The sequence below is a fragment of the Carya illinoinensis genome, chromosome 8 (genome assembly GCF_018687715.1).
Source record: "Carya illinoinensis cultivar Pawnee chromosome 8, C.illinoinensisPawnee_v1, whole genome shotgun sequence".
In the NCBI taxonomy this organism is placed as follows: domain Eukaryota; kingdom Viridiplantae; phylum Streptophyta; class Magnoliopsida; order Fagales; family Juglandaceae; genus Carya; species Carya illinoinensis.
This window is the reverse complement of record NC_056759.1, coordinates 31,661,116-31,682,312: the sequence shown is the minus strand read 5'-3', so window position 1 is coordinate 31,682,312 and position 21,197 is coordinate 31,661,116. Positions and strand designations below refer to the sequence as shown.

The 21,197-nt window shown below is 34.8% G+C and overlaps 2 protein-coding genes and 1 long non-coding RNA gene across 3 annotated transcripts; all 3 read right to left on the bottom strand.

The window, feature by feature from the left end:
* Positions 1 to 3,050: 3,050 nt before the first annotated feature.
* Positions 3,051 to 6,140, bottom strand: LOC122274285 (cytochrome c oxidase subunit 6a, mitochondrial-like). Its single transcript, XM_043083326.1, has 4 exons — positions 5,953 to 6,140; positions 5,079 to 5,185; positions 4,853 to 4,895; positions 3,051 to 3,324 (listed from the first exon to the last, which is right to left on the bottom strand). The coding sequence occupies exons 1-4, from the start codon at positions 6,065 to 6,067 to the stop codon at positions 3,287 to 3,289; spliced, it is 303 nt and encodes a 100-aa protein (XP_042939260.1). The 5' UTR covers positions 6,068 to 6,140; the 3' UTR covers positions 3,051 to 3,286.
* A 1,382-nt stretch (positions 6,141 to 7,522) lies between these two features.
* On the bottom strand, positions 7,523 to 10,855 carry LOC122318058. The gene is made up of 4 exons (XM_043135187.1): positions 10,593 to 10,855; positions 9,561 to 10,074; positions 9,024 to 9,232; positions 7,523 to 8,735 (listed from the first exon to the last, which is right to left on the bottom strand). The coding sequence occupies exons 1-4, from the start codon at positions 10,638 to 10,640 to the stop codon at positions 7,773 to 7,775; spliced, it is 1,734 nt and encodes a 577-aa protein (XP_042991121.1). The 5' UTR covers positions 10,641 to 10,855; the 3' UTR covers positions 7,523 to 7,772.
* Positions 10,856 to 19,756: 8,901 nt separating this feature from the next.
* On the bottom strand, positions 19,757 to 20,825 carry LOC122319074. Its single transcript, XR_006244992.1, has 2 exons — positions 20,278 to 20,825; positions 19,757 to 20,108 (listed from the first exon to the last, which is right to left on the bottom strand). It is a non-coding gene; the product is annotated as an uncharacterized LOC122319074 (long non-coding RNA).
* Positions 20,826 to 21,197: the final 372 nt, after the last annotated feature.

The following is a 21,197-nucleotide window of genomic DNA, read 5'->3' as shown; positions in this document are numbered from 1 at the left end:
TCTCTTAACATTTATGTCTTCATTTTATGTGCCAAACCGTTAAAACAAACAATGTTAACTTTAACGGAAAAACAAGAAAAACCATTAAAACAAGATTTTCCGTTTCATACACACTTTTTATATATAGAAGATATATTGGTGCATGCCAGCACTCTACATGTTGAGCAACTCCAAAAATAAAGAGAATGTCGAGGCAAAAGTTGGAGAGAGACAACTGAAGCTGAAGGACAGAGCGAAGGAAAGAAACGGATTAGTTATGATTCCCATGCCTTTTTTCTCAAGCTAGCATTTAAGTTGCTCCATTCCCTCAGACATGGACAACATGCATGTACCCTGCGACATCCAAACGTATGACAGCAACAAGTCATGCATGCCCTACTCGCCATTCCCATTTCCATATGATACGACGTAGATGGGACGGGAGGATTCACCATGCACACACAGGTGCTGTGTAATCTGATAACCTTATATATAACAGCTTCCATGTCAGGGCGGCGACCGAACCTCTGCCATTTGGTTACATTATCTATCAGAACAGATTTTAGCAGAAACCGAGGATGATGGGCAACAACACAAAGGTATCGGACTTTGGTCTAGTACTGTCTGCGCCAGCTGATTGCTCTGGATTTTTTCTATTTCTTTTCTGCAACCTAGCCTTCGGTTATAAAGGCCTTCGATCTATTCAAAGAGCTCATCCAACTGTACATGGAGTGGTGGCGAGTACTCTGGCGAGTGGCGACTGTACTTTGCTTTTCGAGTTTAGATATTTGAACCCAAAACCATCATTCTCCCGAGGTTCAACGGGAAGAGAAAAGTAGGGTTCGGTTAACCAAAATATCATGCTCTGTTTGAAAATTGTAAAATTTAATTTACATTCTAATCAACTATATTTATTATGTCCTAAAAGTCCCATTTTCAAGTATTTTGATATAATGATTACAAGAGTATTTTAGCCGTAAAATTTTTTTATAAAAATAAATTTATAAACTAATTTAATTTGATTTAATACATTAGATTATAAAACTTTTTTATTATAAAATAAATATATCAATTTGTAAATTTATTTTTATAAAAAAATTTTATAACTATAATACTTCTCTTATTGCAATTATACCGGAACCCGCCCCCTTTATTAATTTGAATGAATGAGATCGCCTCAACTTGTCATTACAAGGAGAAATGTGAATACCGCGACTTCTCGTCTTGTTCTTGAATGCCTCCAAGAGCTCACTTAAAGCATTGCTGGAAGTTTTGAAGAAATATGAATGATCAATCTGTGGACAGCTTGTGAATCATTCTAAGTCGGCTTTCCTCATAGAGCTTCAGCAGCAAGAGGATTCATACTCTCTCTCTCTCTCTCTCTCTCTCTCTCTCTCTCTCTCTCTCTCTCTCTCTCTCTCTCTCTCTGTGGATTTTCAAGAGGCAAGATTCCCATACACTTATTTAGGGGTGTCAATTCGCAGTGGCAGACTTGCTGTGTTCCTCTTGAAACCTTTGATGGATAAGGCAAAAAAGTTTCAGGCTAGAAGTCTAAATTGCTGTCTAGTGGAGGAAGGCTAGTGCCGGTGAAACATGTTCCTTGAGCATGTGCCTTCATATGCTTTATATCTGTCTTGACTGTTTCCCATCAGGTGTTCAAGGATGCGAGGAAGACCTTCTCAGATTTCTTTCCGGGTGAAGTAGCGGGTAAAGCGAAAAAAAAGTAGTAGTTTTGCTTGAGATAAAGCTTGTAAACCCGTGGAGAAAGTGGAATAGGTCTTGGGGACCTTTGGAAGGATTCCAAAAATAAAAAACAAAAACTCTTTATTTGGCTGTTATCTAATTCCTTAAGAAGCAAGCAGCATAAGTTAACATTATTGATGATTTACGACTAACTATGAGCTAAAAAGCTGGAAAGGAATGACCATTACACACTCTAAATTAATTCATTCTGCTGGAGGGTAATCCAACATAAGAAAAAATATAAATTGAAGATTGAGAAATTAATTCCCTAATCAGCTAATACAATATGATGCTCATCGAATGAAGAGGGAACCGTTCAAGATAAATCCAGATGCTCTTACACCACACAAATATCTGTGCCACAGTGAAAAAGCCAATAACCGGAAAAAAAAAAAAAAAAAAAAAAAACAGCATGAATACTGCATCACAACAGAAGCATCCCCTGTTTTTTTTTTCTTTTCTTTTTTCATCTTTGTGTTTTCCCCCATCATTGTTAATTTCAAGAATAAGAGAGCATTTATGGCCAACATTCACGAAGGCAAAGCAAATCTGAAGATAACATCAATAATTCCAAAATTCGACTGTAATAAGATTTGGCTTAAAAAAGGGATCTTAGGGATGACAGAAGGAAAAACCTGGAGAAAACATACACGAGAATTCTTCCACTTGGTTGAGCGACTTGAGAATTCCATGTCCTCCATTTGACATAAGAAGCTGCAACCAAGACCCCTCCTTATGTTAATCCCCTCCCTTACCATCTCATAAATCCGCCTCACACCCTCAATGTCTCCAACCTAACCCAATGTCAGCTGAATGGCCTGGTGGATCTGAGTAAGTGGTTCCCAATCTCAAACCTAATGGATGGGCGGGCCATGTGCTCATCCACCCCCATGCCTTTCCAATCATATATCTTCAAAACTGATTTGGTAAGAGTTTAATTTTGGATTTTCTCTGTGAGATTCGTGATGATTTAAGTTGACGCTGAGTTTGGGTTTGGGCTTTCAGTGCTTTTAAGAGTTTTATTTCAGCTTCTGTTATTTTCAACTAATAAATGGTTTGAAACATAGTCAATTGTCTTCAAAATGAAGAGTAAAATGTATCAATTATTGTACTATTATGAACTGAACAAAATCCAAAACACTGAAACCAGCTTCATAAACCCAACCCAACCCAACCAAAATATTTAAGCATGGACCAGTTTTGAAAATGAAAACGAAACTGAAACACTTGCACCAAGCGAAGCAATAAACTTCAATTCTACCAATGGTCTGTCCTCTTATGCAAAAACCTCTATGAAAATTCAACTTCCATTTCTCATTAAAAAGATATTTCATCCACACTACCACCAATTTTATTTAGCTGGGAAAAGAGTGATAAAAACAAACGTCATAAAAAATGTACCAAATAACTTTCACTTGCAAGTATTAAACCACAGTTCATAATGCAAAAGAACAGCAGCTACCATCGACATCCGAAGGTAGTCCAATAAAATCTGATAGAACGAGAGAAATGTGCTAAACATGAGTGGTTCTGGAAGATATCCCCTTGTTGGGCCATGAATGTTTTAGTGGTGGTGCTTCTTCTCAAAAAGCCCATCTGGACCTGGATTTCACAAAAGAAACATATCCGATAAAAAAACTCTAAACTGTAATGAAAGAATATAATACGCAAGGGTATGCAGAAAAAGGGAAAAAAATTCAATTTCCATGCTTTTAATCAGCCAAACCGACCACCACCACCTTGTTTTGCTTTAAGAATGACATGACTACAGAAGACTATTTGGTGGAAGTGCATCTTAAGGGTGTGAAAAAGTTTTTGCAACTCTACTAAAACGCTACTTTTGCTACCTAACATGAAGATAAAGATAGCCAAGAACATATTCAGAGCAGATGTAAGTCCAAAACAGCACAGAGCCCATGCGCTTAACCTAGTCAAGAGGGCGGACAGATCTAATAACGTTAAACAAAGGGAGCAATTGAAAGGTTCCTCAAAGTTGAGAGAATCAGAAATAATGCAAAACGTGGATGCCAATGATTTATTCAAAGCTGTTGAGCAACCAATTCCAAATCATGCCATAAGAACTAGCAAAAACAAACAGACTCCACCTTGGCTACATTCTTAATAATTGGGAGGATAGAAGGCATAATTAGTACTGGTCATAAACTGGGTACCAAAGAAAAAATAAGGATTGCCATACTCCTTATACAGTTGAAGGAAACTTAAGGATCAAATCCTAACCTGAGTGAATAACGAAAGCTCAATATGGAATGCTAGAAAACAAAGTTGAACTTCAGTAATCAATATGTTGAACACACCAGTGCCAAACAGACAAAACTAATACCTACCTAATTGTGACACATTGAATCAAAACATAGATTGGGTTTAGTCCGTTTTGCAATGAGCAATATTTTAACCCAATAAAGAATCTAAAACAACTGCTTTAGGTTCATTACACCAAAAATAAAAATCCAGTGTCAACCCAACTTAGGTGAGTTTATATTGAAATTACTCATAGTGACATAACCCACCATCTCTTTTATTGCCCCACATAGTACGAAAATTTATGCTCTGGAAATTGTCACTTATCATGCACATTGGTTGCACCTCTTTTGGTGCTTATCGATAAAAGTGAAAAAAAATGTGAATGCTCCTAGTCCCACTCCCACTTAACACAATCAACTTAACCTTGTAATCACAGCTCACTAAAGATAATGCCATTAACTTCCGTTGGATAACAAAAATGCTTCTCAATTTTTTAATTTAATTAGAAGCAGTTCCACCACCTCCTAATCTACTGGAGATGGTAGCTACTCACTTTAGAGATGAGGTATCAATCAAGGCAAGTGAAGACTGAAAATAAGCTGTTTTGCCAAATCAAGCAATCAAAAGTGAACTACTCAAAGCGACAGTAGAATGACCAATACAAGGAAGCAAAAATAAAGATTACCAAGTCATGAGATCATATAAATCACATTAAACCAAGGAAAAAAGTCCAAATAACATTGACAACAGAATAAAATAACAGTTTCTTATTCATTTCTTGTTTGCTACAGAAAAACAATAAGTATATTACATGATTATGTTACTCGATACTATTTTATTATAAAAAAAATTATGTTAGAAAACTTACCCCATGGAAACTCTTTGTTACGGATGTGCAAATATGGGTATGGCTGCATACATAGACATAAAAAAAGATAATGTCACTGTTGAGTAACATGTGGAGCCTTCAAGTTATAACTAATAATAATGCTGGCTCCATGTGTTACGTATATAAAAATTGCTCATCAATTTTCCATGAATCAAACATGACAATAACAATCAGAGAAGTCACATGGGTAAAACAGAAAGCTTACAGGAGGCTCATCGTAATGGGGATGGCCCTTCGATAGGTTATAAATTGCTAAAGCAGAGCATGAAACAATGCCTACATATGTTATCTTTTCCCATTTCCCCGCCTCACCTGTAATATTTAATAAGTGGAAAGAAAGTAAAACCAATAAGAGAAAAGGGAATGGGAAAGTCAGTAAATACAGAATACTTTGATCTCAATGCTATAAGTAACCCCACCAAAGCCAGCAATTGGAGTGACAACAAACTCATTTTGTTATCAGCTACACAAGACAGTCAAAGAAAGTACACACACAAATCCATAAGATGAAAAAACAAAAAAACTAGACCCTTATATCATACATACCATCCCAAAATAGAACAACCAAAACTATTTGGAATTTTATTAGAGAACACCAACTAGTTGAGATAAGCTATTTATCGGGGGAGCAAATAATATATTCTTGTTCTGACTTACATAATATGAGGAACTCAACTAAGCAAAGCCCTTAAACTAGAACTTCGTTCATAATCCCAACTCCGTTGCCAACTTGCCACAAATCATAAATAGATCATTTACCAAAAATCTGACAACATACACAACAACATTTGGCAGAAGAAAAAAACCTCTTAATAAAACCCATATATAATACCGAAAATCCAACCAAGTCCCCTACTTTTTGGGACAGTGGAGAAGTCCTAAATCCTGTAAAATCGTTTTTCCAGTCAAAACCCCGACAATGACAACGCATCGGAAATGAATTCGAAATCAAACAAATAATAAAGAGTCCGATACAAGAAAATAATATCATCATATTTGCAACAGGTAAAACAATTAGATCAATTTATCCGTTTGTATGTGAGAGAGAGAGAGAGAGAGAGAGAGAGAGAGAGATTTACGAGCGTCGTCGTGGTGAGCAGAGGATGCAAAGTTGCGCTTGGAAGGGGCAGAGGGTCGGGAGGCACCGCGAAGAGCGTTTCGAAGAAGACCAGATCGGACCATAGCCATCGCCATTTCTCAGCTTCCGTATCCTCGTTCTGATTGGAAACCCTTTTTCTATGCTCTCTCAAATGGAGTATAGAGAATTGTGGCACGTGCGGACGCGCGGAGGGGCTTGAATTACATACGGTTCGAGCTGTGCAGTTCCTTCAATCTTGATTTATTTATTTATATTTTTGGACGAATTTCATTTGAAATCTTTGGTAAGTAAGTTTAGTCAAAGGTTGAATAAAATGAGTTAATTACAAAATGGGTAATTGAGTTTTCACTTTTTTATAATTCGAGACATCAGTTTTCAATTTTTATAAACCTGATAAATAAACTTCAAAAACTCTAAAATGGGTATATCTGTCAAATTTGGGTTAAACTATATTTTTTTATTAGCATCATATGTTTGAGAATATGACTAATCTTGATGGTGCATAGACATTCGATAAGGAATATTTTATATGTATACAATTTTTTGTTAGAATATTAACAATACACTACATGTCAATCTCTCATTGGTCAACATATGGCTTCAATATTTAAGTCATACAATCAAAAATTGACACATGGAGAAAGAATGCCACATGTCGATCGTGTTATTAATTTTTTAATAATTAAATTAAATTCAAATATCAATTTTGCAAATTTAAAAATTAAGATATCGAATTGCAAAAACTTGAAAATCCAAGTACTAGTTTAAAATTAAACCGAATGTTACTTATTTGGTCTAACAAAATGTTATTTTAAAAAGCAAAAAAAAAAAAATATAATAAGAGGAGAAATTATATTTGCAATTTTAAGATGTGCAAGTCTTGTACATTCTCTTTAAAAAAGTGAATAAATCGTAAACTCACTTTTTAATTATGGACTCCACTTTTTTCAAATTTAAAATGAGTGTGTAGACTTATACACCTTACAACTATATCTGGCATTACTTTAATAAAAGAATCTAATCTCATTCTTCCTTCCCCTGAATTCCTCATTCCATTTTTATATAGTCCACGAAGAAGACCCTGAAGTGGATGTGGTTAGTGTTTATTGCTCTACCATATGCCCACTTAAAAGTAATTAATTCTCCGATACTTTGGCACAAATTATAATTGTAAAAGTACCTTTTTAAGGTATGTTTAGTATTACTTAGTAATCCAATCTAATTATTTGAGAGAAAAATGGTTCAAAGGAAATAATAAAGATCAAGGGTCGGCCAATAACTCTTGGGGATAAAGCTTTCTCCTTGGCCCTTCGCAGATTAAAATTAAAAACAAAGCCAATGGTGCATCTGAGAAGTTCGGCTTTGGTTGCAACCTTGGTTGAAGAAATGCGAGGGTGACATGATACCTCTATCTTTTACATTGTTTCATGCAAGAGGAACTCTTTTGATTAAAAATATTACACTGATGTTTCACTCAAATTCCTGTTTATTGCATTGTCTGGAGTAGCATATCAAAGATAAAGAAAGCTGGACATAGCAAGAGAACTGAATTGAGTACCCAGTAGCAGCATTTTTTTTATAAGTAACCAGTAGCAGCATTTGATCCACAATAGATACAGATGTCCAAATTTATCTCCGAGTATATTAAGTTTGACATGGATTATCCTGTTCCCCTTCAAAATTTTGGGCAAACCTTTTTGTCTATATAAAGAAGTTGGCCCAATGAAACAGAGTTCTCTTATCCACATCATCTATTGTCAAACTACAAAAGAGCACAAAAAGAAGTGAAACTGTCACCAGTTATGATTTGGAGAGAGTAAGGCCGATTCCTGCTGAATCATCCATTTTGTAGGTGGGCTCATCCTGTTCTCGAACATCGTCTTCGGCTCCTGAGCTGACATCGTCTCCCATTTCCCCCTCATTTTCATCCTTTGTGGATCCTACCACAGCAGTTTCAAGCTCCTCAGAGGCATCCTCATCATTTGCAAAACCCCATCCAGGAATGATTTTTCCTTCTTGACTTGTGACATTGCAATCATTGTGGACACCTTGAGACCCTATATTTAACAAATTTCTTCCAGAGTAGTCAGGGGTAATATACGAATGAAATCCAAGACTCCCATTAGCTGTAGCTCCCATATAAATAGGTGAAGCGCCATTGTTATTCATCCCCTTAGCTTGCTGAGACAGAATTGAATGGTCAGTTTTCAAGTCCTTGACCTTTTCATCAATACTCTTCAATTCTGAAGAGGAACTAAGACCAAATCCACTTATTTGGACTCCAGAAAATTCCCTATGAACATGATTTTGGAATGCAGGCATCATCTGATTGTTTCCATTGATCCCCGAGTTGCCAATAGTGTGAGGTGACACAATATTGGAGACCTTTTCAATGTTTTCTTGCTCTGTAATGACAGACACGCAAGGTACTTTTTCTTTATCTTCAGCCTTTCTAAGGATAACTTTCTCAAAAATAATTGATTTACTTCCGGATGGAGCTCTAAATGATGGAAGCTTTGTACATTGAGCTCGGTGATTAGACTCACTTGGAGAAGTTAGTGCATTCATCAATTTTTTCTTTGGTCTTCCTCTCTTTAATGGTTGTCGAGCTGAACCACTCCCAGTAACTTGAGAAGTAGGCTCTTCCACTGTTGGTTTCTGAGATGAGACTGCCACTTCAAGCTTCATTAACCGATTCTTGTAATCAGCTATTTCGGATTGCAAAAGATTAATTACATTCCATAGCTGAACATTCTCCGCTGACTGCAACCCCACACCAGATAATCCAGCTTGTTAACTCATAATCAGAGAGAGTAATGATAGATAGAGTCCTACAATGTGCAAGCCTATGCCCTCTCTTAAAAAAAAAATGGGGTCTCACCACCACCATTAAAAAATGGGTTTTTTCATTTGAGTCTCAGATTTGTCCACTTTTTTCAAAGAGTGTGTGTGGGGCTTGCACACCATAGGACTATATAAATCAAATCCCAATTAGGAAAAAAAAAAAAAAAATGACATTGTACTGTATTATAGGAGGTGAAAAAAACATACTTGAGAATCCCAGAGTTGCTGATGCTTCTGGGAAAGGTTTGTCGGAAGCCTGATGAATCCTCTCTGGAAGGGTTGTCCAAGGGATGCTGCATGATTAGACAATTGTGGAGTTGGCAAAGGAAAAAAGCCATATGCTCCCGGGAAACTGTAAGTGCAAGGAGGCTGGGATTGTTGCCCTTGACCCGACCAAGAAGAGTGATCCCAAGGACCTATAAATAAGAAACTACCTTCATATGACTCAAATTACATTTATATACCAGAAACAATTAATTCATTCAGATATTAGTATTTTCTTTTTTGCCCAGTCATTGACAGTTAAAAGACCAATCTCGAAATTCTGCTCCATAGCTGGACTAGTTCAAGTCCTATATGTTGCAAATCATTCCTGAACTGTTCACTAACATCATCGCATCAATTAATCGATGCCCATTATAATTTACCCGAATCCTTGCCAGTTATGGTTCATGATGTTAATTGAACCCAGCAACATCCATCAATACATATAGCAAGGAAAAATGACTTAAATTGAAAAGGCACCTGGAAAGCCTTGATATGCGTATCCAACTTGATAACAGCAATTGGGAATATGGGGTTGGTTTGTAGATGGAGTTCCTCCTCCTAAAGCACCAGGAGCTTGCCAGCTAACGTCAGTTGTTCCAAGGGGAGTGAGTGGAGAAAATGTACAGGGTGCATTCACTCCAGGCAACAGGTAAGCAGGATGCTGGGGCAGCCAAAAGGGCGATGCTGGTTGAACAAAATGCATTGGCTGTCCTTGGTGGGCCTGGTGGCTAGTAGGATTCTGTTGAAGATTTAGTAATTGCTGCCATTGGTTCTGGATGATAGGTGAGGACGATTGAGTGGTAGGACAGGGTTTAGAAACTAATGGGGACTGCTCCACAGCATGTTGAGCCGTGTATGGCCATTGCAGAACTGGTGAGTGCTGCTGATTTTGGGAATGTGCATTATCCTGCAAAGGGCTTTCAGTCTTTGTAGCGAGTGCAACATTGGGCTGGCTCTGGTCTTCCTTTGTCTGTTCATGCTCATATTCATTCTGATAGAGTATAAGAAGTAATTGAAATTTATAAATTCCTCTCGCATAAATATATCTAGATATGGGTCATAAAATAGTTTTCTACTGACAGAAAAATTCAAGCATGTTTTCAGTGTCCAAAATGCGAGAAAGATATCAATGCATTTCCTTGAGAATGAATCATGATTCCTCTACGAAGATAATTTTACTGGTCAATAAAATAGTCAGCAAATGAATAAACGATACAAATAAAAGACATGCAAGGTCCCATTTTCAACTAGGATTCATCTAAATTCTGTTAGGGCAATTAATACTGCTGATTACCGAAACCCACGACAGAAAGAAAACGATAGGATACAGACATTGAAACCCTCAAATGCGTATTAGTCAACGTATTTTAAAATGGAAAAGAATTCCCAAATAGAACCAGAAAAGAAAGAGTCTCGGCACAATCTGGGTTTGAATAATAACAAAAGAAAAACCTTTTCATTAAAAAAATAAAAAAAAAATAAAAAAAAAAAACGAAGAAAGTGTCATACCAAGAGCACATTTGTGTCATGTTCTTGATCCTTCCTCATGTTTTCCATGGCCTGACCGACTGATGCTAAGAAACTTTCCGTATTATTTTGGTGGGTAAAGGGCAAAGTCACTGCTGCAGCTGCAATGCCGAAACACTCATTTCGGCGAGAAAGAGTTGTGATGGCTAAGTAAAAAGAGCTCGAATGTCTTTTTTCGCACCCCAGAGACAGTGAAGGGAATCTTCTTTTCCAAAGTCCTTGTTATTGCTGCAGACTTCCTCCTGTTTGTTGCATCCACCTTTTAGATTTTTATTAGAAAAATTATAAGAAAAATGGATGATTTTTATCACTTCTTAACAGATAAATCATGTATAAGTTATTGAAGATGTTATTAAAAATAATATGTAAAAAATTTATTTTTTATTATTGAGATTTATCTTTTATAAAAAAATTTTATATAAAATTTATCAAACTTGTAACTAGAAAGGCTACTGCTAAAAGTGAGTCCACTCTGCCCCCTTCATATTCAAGAGTGAGAGCCTCCCCTGTGCTGCCTCATTTTGGGTCACACATATGTCATTTTCACTAAAGCCGAATTATAAATTTTTTAAATTAAAAAAATGATATTTATAATCGTGCAAGCGTCGCACAATCTCTTTAAAAAAATTAATTAATACAAAACCCACATAAAAAAAATTAAATTTTTAATCATAGACTCATTCTTTTTCAAAACAATTACACAACTTTTACACATTCTACAACTGTATATAACATTACTGCTATAAATTTCTTTGATAGAATAGTAAGGACTAGTCGTAAAATTAGAGGAGTTTTTCACTTTTTAAAAATAGATTATAAATAAATTTTTTCTTTTTTACAATTTCATATTTAACATCAAAAAATTCTCAAATAAGTATTTAATTATTAGTTACGTGTCAATATTTGATTGATGATACATGACACAATATCCACGTCAGCTAATTAATGTCTTGCACATGCTTATAATGTAATGTGTCAATCGCACCGTTAAAACTAATTTTGCAATTAAATTTATAATATTTATTAGTCCTCTGTATAAAAACGATCCATTTACAAGAGATTCACACGTTTGAGAACTTTTATAAAAATAACATTAAATGCTTTAAACTCGTTATATTATATCTGTCTCTTCAATTTAAAAATAAAAATGAAAGAGAATCTCTATCCTAAAACTATGTTGTGTATGGATAGTGAAAGAAAGATGTTATTTTATAAGATTTAAGAAATAAGCAGCACAACTAAAGAGCTGCTTATTTCTTAAAGAGCAATGCTACATACAGTTGTAGAATTGTAAACGCCGCGCAATCGCTTTGAAAAAAAGTGAGGTCCACGATTAAAAAGTTAGTTTTTTTTTTCATGTGGGTCCCATATTAATTCATTTTTTTCAAAGCGACTGCACTCTGCTTGTACAACTACGACTGCAAATATCATTTCTCTTTCAATTATTTGCTATCATCACATTAATGAAATAATTAAACAGATTATTAATAATACAAACTCATGGTTCTAAAGTTACTTTCTTATCGAGAGAGGATAAAATATTCATACATAAGTGCTACAAATATTAAGGAATTATACAAAAATAAATCTACAAATTGATATGTTTTCATGTAATTCGTTAAATCTATTTTATAATAAAAGTAAATTTACAATTTGACGTACCATATCAAACTACGTTGAATTTATTTTTGTGTGATCTTTTTATGACAAGAGTATTTTGTTGTGAAAATGATGACAATAAAATAAAAGTAAATAAGAAATAATTAGACAATCAATTACTTGATACAAATTTACGTAGTTCGGCAACCTACCTACTTCCACGAAACTGTAGAGGATTTTATTATATTGTAGAATCATAAGGTACACTTTTAAGGCAATTTTAAGTTATAATATATATTTTTTTTGTAAATAAATTTTTACACATTTGATCATATATACTTATATAAAAATTCCAGAAATTATATGCTCAGTAAGTAACAATTTAATGGGGTGTGGGAGTTGGGCAATTTTTTTAACTATAAGATAGTGAATAAATATCTAATAAAATAATATGAACAATACAATTTTATCTCAACCAACATATTTAGCCAAATATCATATTCAAGAGCACATGATAATAGAAAAATTACCAATATACCACAAATATATCATTCCACGAAAACATGATCATTCCATGAGGGCATCGATATACTACAAAGATATCATGCCACGAAAATATCACGCCGCGAGGGACGTCAAACATGTCACAAAGACATTTATATTATAGGATCAAGAATAAATAACATGCTCACATTGAACTTTCAAATTTAATACACCACATATCATTTTTCAAACATTCCAACCATTATAAAATTTGCACAAATCCCATAAAGAGAGCCAAAATAGCATAAGAATGTGTACAAGTTCAAAGTTTACACAAGTTTGAAATATAATACTCAAGTGCACCATTCCAAACAAAACTAAAAGTTCTTTTGTTAAAAACTCATTAAAGAGCCACTTATCTCGATTTTTAGGTAAAATAGTCACAATATTCCTTTGCCAATGGTCACTTGGAACCTATTTTAAGGTCATTATAATCCGTCAACTTCTACTCTAGAAATTATTTCACTTAACTCTAAAATTTTCCACAATCTCTAATAACATGAATTTAGACTTATTCTAAAAGATTATATTCCAAAATGATAAACTTCAAATTTCTAGGTTGCAAATACATTGCTGGACAGCTTGTTCACTGATCTTTATCCCCTTATTAATTCGACATAAATATTGTCTACACTCAACCATATAACAATGACATAAATATAGATTAATTCTATCTAATACTTACCACTAGCACTTGAATATTAAATTCATCTTCAATACATCCTAACAACGTAATCAACAAAGTATTTTCTCAATAATTCACAATACCAAATCTTAACAAATTTTATACTCAAATTCATTAAATCTATTATTTATGAGGCATGAGAATTTACCTAATATTGTCGTTAATGGTGATGGAACAGCAAGGAATAGTGGTTGTGGGTGGAGGTTATGGAGAAAGAAAGAGAGTAAATATATATGTATATATAGGGAGGGTTAGAGAGAGAGAGACAATAAAGTGGGGGAGGGGGGGGGGGGGGTTTGTGCATGAGAGGCAAAGAAGTGTCATGAGAGAGAGAGAATCAGAAGGGGGGAAGAAGCTACAGGAAGAGAGGAGAAGGGGTTGGGGGGGAAGAAAGATAAAAAAGGGTTGGGCTTTTGGATGGGCTTGGGCTATTACAGCTATATACCAATTCGATTATTAAAAAATGTACAAAATCGAATTGAACTGGATTTGTTACATCCACATTTGTTTATGAGAACAAGGTGCCCAAACAAAATTAGCCCTTTTATTCATACCTCTAACATTACACCTATACCTTTACTCTACGAAGAGAATAAGATTGAGGTAGTGGGGAATATTATTGTGAATAAGTATATTGAAAGAATAGGCTGTATACGTAGGAGGGATCGGGGTATGCAAATCCAAATCCAAACAGCAAGTTTCATTCTATATTGGCCTATCAACTATTTCACTCATCCACTTTTTTTTTTTTTTTCCAAGCAAATAAGAAGAAGATAAACACAATTCATAATTAGAAACATAAATTAAGAAGGTAAAGTGAAGGATAGTTGTTGGGTGATGGAGTTGAAAATAAATAGAGTACTCAAAATAAATTACTTTAATTTTATATAATTGATATCACCAAGTATACGACACACTTAAATAACTCTTACAAAACAGAACTCGTTAACATTTTTAACCCACAAAAGTGCACTCAAAATACATTATGACACGCTTAAAAAAAAAAAAATACATTATGACACCAAATTATCAATAGAGGGCTTTGTGCTGCCTTGTATAGGTTTTCAAATCGGTAGAAAAGTAGATATCAACGATCGGTCATGAACTATAATAATAATAAAAAGAGGGCTTTGTTGTCACCTTATAGAAGAGAGAGACGCGTAGGAGAGAGCAAACATGTGATCTATTGGATTAAACAGGAGACAAGAAGGACAAAATGGCCATAAAAGACTTCATGAAACTATGGTAAAAAGTATAGTAGTGGGGTGTAAGCTGAAAACCATGAGATGTTAGCTAGATGTTTTACAAAATACAATTGTTATTGTTGTTGGTTGAAGCAATTCAACAACTATGAATTTAGAACCTTCAAGAATGGCAGTAAATTGGAGTGGGTCGGTCAAAATTAGAGAAGTGTTTTTTTTTTATCTTTATTCAACACTCCCCCCCAACACTAACTTCTCCCATTCCGGTAGTCATGCCTACATGGTTATGGAACTCAATAAACTTGGATGAAACTAGACTTTTGGTTAACATATATGCTATTTGTTCCTCCATCATGATTGGCTACAATTCTCTCTCCATTTTGTACTTTCTCTCCTATGAAATAATAATGGACTTCCATATGCTTAGTTCTTGCGTGAAACACTGGATTTGTTTGCCAATTGTATAGCAGATAGATTATCACAATAGAGTGGCACTAAATAATTTACTTCTTGCTCATGTAGATCCTTCATTAAAATTGCATTAACTATGGATTTTTAGGCTACAATTGCTACTACTCTATATTTTGCTTCGGTAATTGAAAGTGATACTTGCCTTTTACTACAGCAAGAAATTGGTCTAGATTCAGGACTAAATATGTAACTAGTAGTTGATCTACGTGTGTGGGTGTGTGGTGATCTCCAGCATAATCCGCATCACAGTACCCTGTTACTTTACATTCACCTCCTTTTTTTGTACATAAGGCCAAGGTTGTTGGCTCATTTAACATACCTTTTTTGTACATTCAGCTTCTTTTGCACATATCTTAGAATTAATTTCCATTGTAGAAGAGTTTTATTTGCATTCAAGCATTACAAACTTTTTAAAGAGATCTCTTGCATATGTTTACTGGTTCAAAAATAGTCATTTTGTCATTCCTAGTTCCAATCCAAGGAAATATTCAAAAATAGTCATTTTGTCATTCCTAGTTCCAATCCAAGGAAATATCCCAATTCTCCAAGCTCTTTCATTTGGAACTGCACTGATAAATTTTCTCTTCTTTTTCTGACATTCATTAACCCCGGTAATGATTAAATTGTCCATATATACCATTACTATTATTATTATTATTATTATTATTATTATTATTATTTTCACAAATAGATTGGAATGATATGATGCTATCCAATCTTTTGGAGCATCTTGGGTCAACTATCCAATCTTTCCCATAGTCAACTGCTTTAGAATTAGTTGTTGCTAACGCTAGTTCTTTTGAATTATCTATAATTGTACATATTACTGCTTTATCAAAAGATAATCTCTTCAAGAGATTTCTGATAGAAGTTGCTTTTTTTTACAAATAAGGCACCTCTTTGCCCCTTGTCCCTGCAAACGATTCTTCACTATAACTTGTGTTTGATTTTACCATATTTCCTTCTTCTGAAGTTTTCTTCCACCAACAATCCCGAGCATAGTGTCCTTTTCGGCCACAACTAAAGCATTTAATATTTTGATTTTGAAGTTTATTTACTTTTTAATATTGTTGAATTCCTCTTTGCCAATAACTTTGATCTCCTCTTGATTTGGCTCCTTCCTTCTTGTCCTTTTTCTTCATCATTTTCTTGAATCACCCTTTTTTGTTACCATCAAACAATGCTTTTTCTCGTTCTTTAATGTGACATTGGCTAATTGCTTAGCTGATGTAATAAATTCTCTAGCTCCTCTAGAGAAGATTGAGTTGGCCAACCTTGAATGGTTGTAATAAAACATCTATATTCAAGTCTCAACACAGAGATAATAATTCTTCTCATGTGTTGTTCATTAATATTGGCAAAAAGATCCAATTTAGATATCTCACGGCAAAGTGAATTCACCTTTGTAAAATATTGCTTGATTGAAAATTCTTGTTGACACGTCATCATCAACTCACTTTCAAGAAGTTGAAGTCGCATATATATCATTTTCTTTTCAAAAAAGGGTAGCGAGATCATCCCATGCCTCCTTAGGCGTTGAGGCAGGTCGAATGTGCTCTAAAATTTCCTTCCCAATTGTGGTCTTGATTCAAAACATAGCTTTTCCAGCTTTGATATGCATTTTCAAAGTCCCACTACGTTCTCTATTGGAAGTTGTGTAGTGTCGCTACTACCAACAATCTCCCAAAGATCTTATCCTTGCAAATATGACACCATACATGTTTGCCATGTGCTACAATTATAGTTATTAAGCTTCTCTACTGCACTAGAAAATTAGATATGATCTGTCATTGTGACGTGTTGCACCTTATGCTTTGTCAGGTAAGATTAGTCCCAGACTAACTAACTTCACAATCTTATATTGTGCACAAAAGTAATCTCCTTTAATAGCCCACCCCAAGAGTCTTGATTGCTTTGAGTGCATTCAAAATACACTAATAGAAGGGCTTTGTGCTTCCTTATATAGACTTCCATGTCGATAGAAAGGCAAATATTGATAGTCAGCCATGAATTGGAATAGAAAAAAGCATTGCTTGTAACCTTATAGAAGAGAGAGATGGGTAGGAGAGAGCAAACATTTCTATTGGATTAAACAAGGGAAAAGAAGGACAAAATGACCATTTGAAACTTCATGAAACTATGGTTAAAAGTAAAAGTGGCAATCGGCCTAAAATTAAAAAAAAGATTAGTTCATGATATAATCAGAATCCCATTGGAATCATTATAAAATACTCCAAAATGATTAGTCATGATATAATTAGATCCCCAATTGAAACTATTATAAAAAGCATGAATTTATCTTTCTCAAGGAATTTTTGCTTCTAATACCATTTAGAATGCCTCAAGGGAAACTCAAGCCACATCTGGGTATATATTCTGAAAGGACTAGTAATGATATTTCGTTCTACTTTTTCCTAAATAATGTGGAATTCCATATGCTACTTACCCTTATCACTCAGTATTAGATATCACAAGTGAGATGACCAAATTGGCAAAAGGAGGAATCTTGTCATTAATATAAGAAATTACTTAAAATATGATGCATATATAAGTTGGTGTGATTAAAACATAAATTCAAATGGCCGGAGTGTAACACTTAGGGTTCGTTTGGATACTAATCAGAATATCTATAAATAATAGAAGAATATATAGTTCGTAAATAATAGTGAAACGGATTGAGTTAAGATGTTTTATAGGACTAGGACTTTTGGAAAGGAGATAGAAAATTTTGAATAAAAATATTATAAAGTTAAAAAATTATTTGAATATAATTTTTGAATATAATTTTTATTTTAAATTTGAAAAAAATGTATTAATTTTCGTATTTTGTTTGGAAGATTAGGAAAGTTGTATTGGGTTTTATCTTTGGATAATGATTAGGTAATAATTAGACATAAAAAATAAAAATTTGAAATTGAAAAATATTTTGTATTTGAATGATGTTTGTGAATGAAATATATGAGTATATCTCAAAATACCTTAGTGTCCAAACTAGCCGGCCTTCATCAATCTAAAATATCAAGAATATATTTAATTATATGGGTCTACTTATGGTACTGGAACCAGCGAACACGTTGAAATCATGATGATGAAAAGATGAAGAGTGCATCCTCTGATTAGTAAGCTGGTGACTCGATTTATCAGATCTAGCTTATGCATGAGAGTTTAATGCATTATGCCAAACACTGTAAGTGTTCCCGTAAAGGAATCGAACGAAAGAAATGATCATGGGATCAATAAAATGAATTTGATATCACTTTCAACATTCTGCTGCAAATCTGCTGATATTCTTTCTAGTAATTAACATATATAGCTAGCTAGCAGTTTCAAATGTTTCATCAATACCTGCAATGAACTCAGACTAGGCAGGCTAGCTCAAGCAAAAAGTAGAACGAAATATTATGCTTAATTCTTTGATTCCCATATGATCCTACAAACAACGAAGACTTTCTTTTTCTTTCATATATATGAACGTATATATGTATTTTTAACGTTGTAATCAAAATCATGGTTTTTGATGGATTTGAATTATTTTGGCAGGTAATAATTTGTTAATCAAAATCATGGTCCTTGCATCCGGATGGTATTATATAGACTTTTCATTCCTAGAACGTCGTTTTTGTTTGGTTTATTTATACTCGATCTCGCAGGGAAACACGCACGCACACACACACACACACACACACACACACACACACACACACACACATATATATATATATATTTATAATATGCAGTACTACAACGACATATATATAAGATGTAGAAGATGAGGAATGAAATTAACGTATATGCATTTGCAGCTTGGTGCTGATGAAATCCGAGGAATGCATATTCGTTTCGTATATATATATAAGATGCACATAAAGGCTGGCAAAGTCGTCATTATCCTAGCTCGAAAGGAAGGGTACTGGCAGTTGCATGCTATAAAGAGGATAGATTATAGGAAAATGGATCCAAACGTTTCTGAATTTTGGGTACTAGACAGTCTAGAACTAAGTAACTTTTAAACAAATCCAACCACGTGTAGTACTCCAACGTAAAAAAGACAAAATAAGAGCACAATTATAGAAAAAAACCGTGGTTTGGAGATGATCAGACTGCACAAATCAAAGAGTAGTACACATATATATATATGTATATATAAAAGCAAAGTACTTCTTAATTATTTTGGTACAAGATCCATATATCGATTTTCATGCCTAACTCCCAGCAATGATCAGTATATCATGATCTGGCCATCCTATGAGATGATTGACTGACTTCCAATCTTGAGGCTGCCTTTAAGGCAATATGCTTGTCAATCCCAAAACTACAATTGTTGGAGCTAGATCGACTACATATTTCATCATGAGAAAGGAGATTTTGGAAGATCATGATGAGTACTATGCTAATTAATTTGCTGGGACCAAAACCCGGTATTTTAGTATTATATATAGACAGATTAATGGAGTTTTCAGGAAAACAAGATGGGGATCGAAAACAAAACGTACTGGAGTTTGAGATTTGTAGACGTTTGAGGAAGTTAACAAGTGATGCAAAACCCGTACGGCTAAGCCAAGTGGATCAACAATAATGGACATTAAAAAAAGCCTGAAAAGCAAGTAGAACCAAGTAATTAACTAAGTAGGATCAAATCTCATGAATGGAGCGCAGTAATTATAGAACATATGATTAGATAATATTACTTTTCAGAACGCCATAGCTTCCCACCATGAACAATAAGTAAATTGTTTTTCATGTCCAGATTATTAGAATAGCTAGAAGGGAGAGAAAGATAACTCATGCATCCCATTACATTACTGCGGTTGTCATGATCATGGAGATCTTAAAGACCCTAGCTGGCTAGAAAAATGAAATAGAAAAGCCAGACCACACACACACACACACACACACATATATAAAGGATCTGTCCAGAAACCAATTCCATCGATGGAAAGTGAGAAATAACATGCACCAGAATTCACCATCACCATCATCGTCGTCGTCGTCGTCAACCTATTTAAATTCATAACTAAATTTTCGGATCCTTCATTTAATATACAAACTCTTGATATGGTACTTGGTATTACTCTTCCTTCTCTAGAATCTCAACAAAGCTATATATAAAGGTAACAAGACAAGGAGTAAAAGAGTAGTCTGAGAAACCAAGTACAGAAACATTTACCGAATGGAAAGAACGGAATTATAACTGAAATTGCCTGGCTCCATCCTGTCTGCCTTTCACTGTTGGGGGGATTTGGGTGTTCTGCACAGAGACTCACATATTTGAACTCCTTTCACCTCGAACTTGCACGAAAATGACCTTTGATTTACAAAGTAGGGGAATGTCAAAAAAGGTGCCACTTTCTCTCGGCAAGAGCAATTGGGTCATTTCGTATAAGATTAAGCAATGGGTGGTTGGGAAAGACGAGAAGTGCTTGTCCACCAAGAGCCATTTCTGACTTTTTGAGCTAGCTCTATGCCCAACCCCAGTATACCCCACCACTACTTGTAATTCCCTTCTCTTTTTTCTCCCTTTGCAGAAAGAGAGACAGACAGACAGACAGAGACTCGTCAGAGAGGACAGAGAGGAGACTGAAGGCAGGAGAGATATGGGGTTTATCAAGAGAGAGAGGGTCCTTTTCCTCTTGGTTCGGCCAAGCATTTTTGTGTTTTTGGCTTGAAGTGGATGGTGAAATGCCCTTTTCAATTTACTCTTTCGTCAGTTTTCTGGTAAGGCTCAAACTCTCGCTTTTCTGGTCCCATTTTAACCCATTGCTAATTATGAAAGGGTCACGCTACATTAACCCAACAAGTCATGGACTTCCCATGCAATCTAAGGTCATTTTATGTGGCTGCTGCTTATCGACCGGCAGACCGGCGAGAGACATGAATATTGGATGGTGCTGAAGAAATTTATAAGCTTAATTCATGTGATAAAATTAGTTTAAATGGAGAGGTTTGCCCATTATTTATAAATATGTCTAAGACCTTGTCTACATATAATGTAAGATTTATTCCTCAATACCCTCCCTCACGTGTAGGTTAGATATTTTTCCTAATCCTTATCATGAGATAAGTAGTGCGGGTCCTCCTTTGTCCTAT

Coding starts and splice junctions, on each gene's coding strand:
- LOC122318058 (XM_043135187.1), bottom strand. CDS start 10,640: ATGGAAAACATGAGGAAGGATCAAGAACATGACACAAATGTGCTCTTG. Junction 10,075..10,592: donor ATGACACAAATGTGCTCTTG/GTATGACACTTT, acceptor ATACTCTATCAG/AATGAATATGAGCATGAACA. Junction 8,736..9,023: donor AGCAACTCTGGGATTCTCAA/GTATGTTTTTTT, acceptor GTGGGGTTGCAG/TCAGCGGAGAATGTTCAGCT.
- LOC122274285 (XM_043083326.1), bottom strand. CDS start 6,067: ATGGCGATGGCTATGGTCCGATCTGGTCTTCTTCGAAACGCTCTTCGC. Junction 5,186..5,952: donor TGCTCACCACGACGACGCTC/GTAAATCTCTCT, acceptor TAAATATTACAG/GTGAGGCGGGGAAATGGGAA. Junction 3,325..4,852: donor TAACAAAGAGTTTCCATGGG/GTAAGTTTTCTA, acceptor TGTGAAATCCAG/GTCCAGATGGGCTTTTTGAG.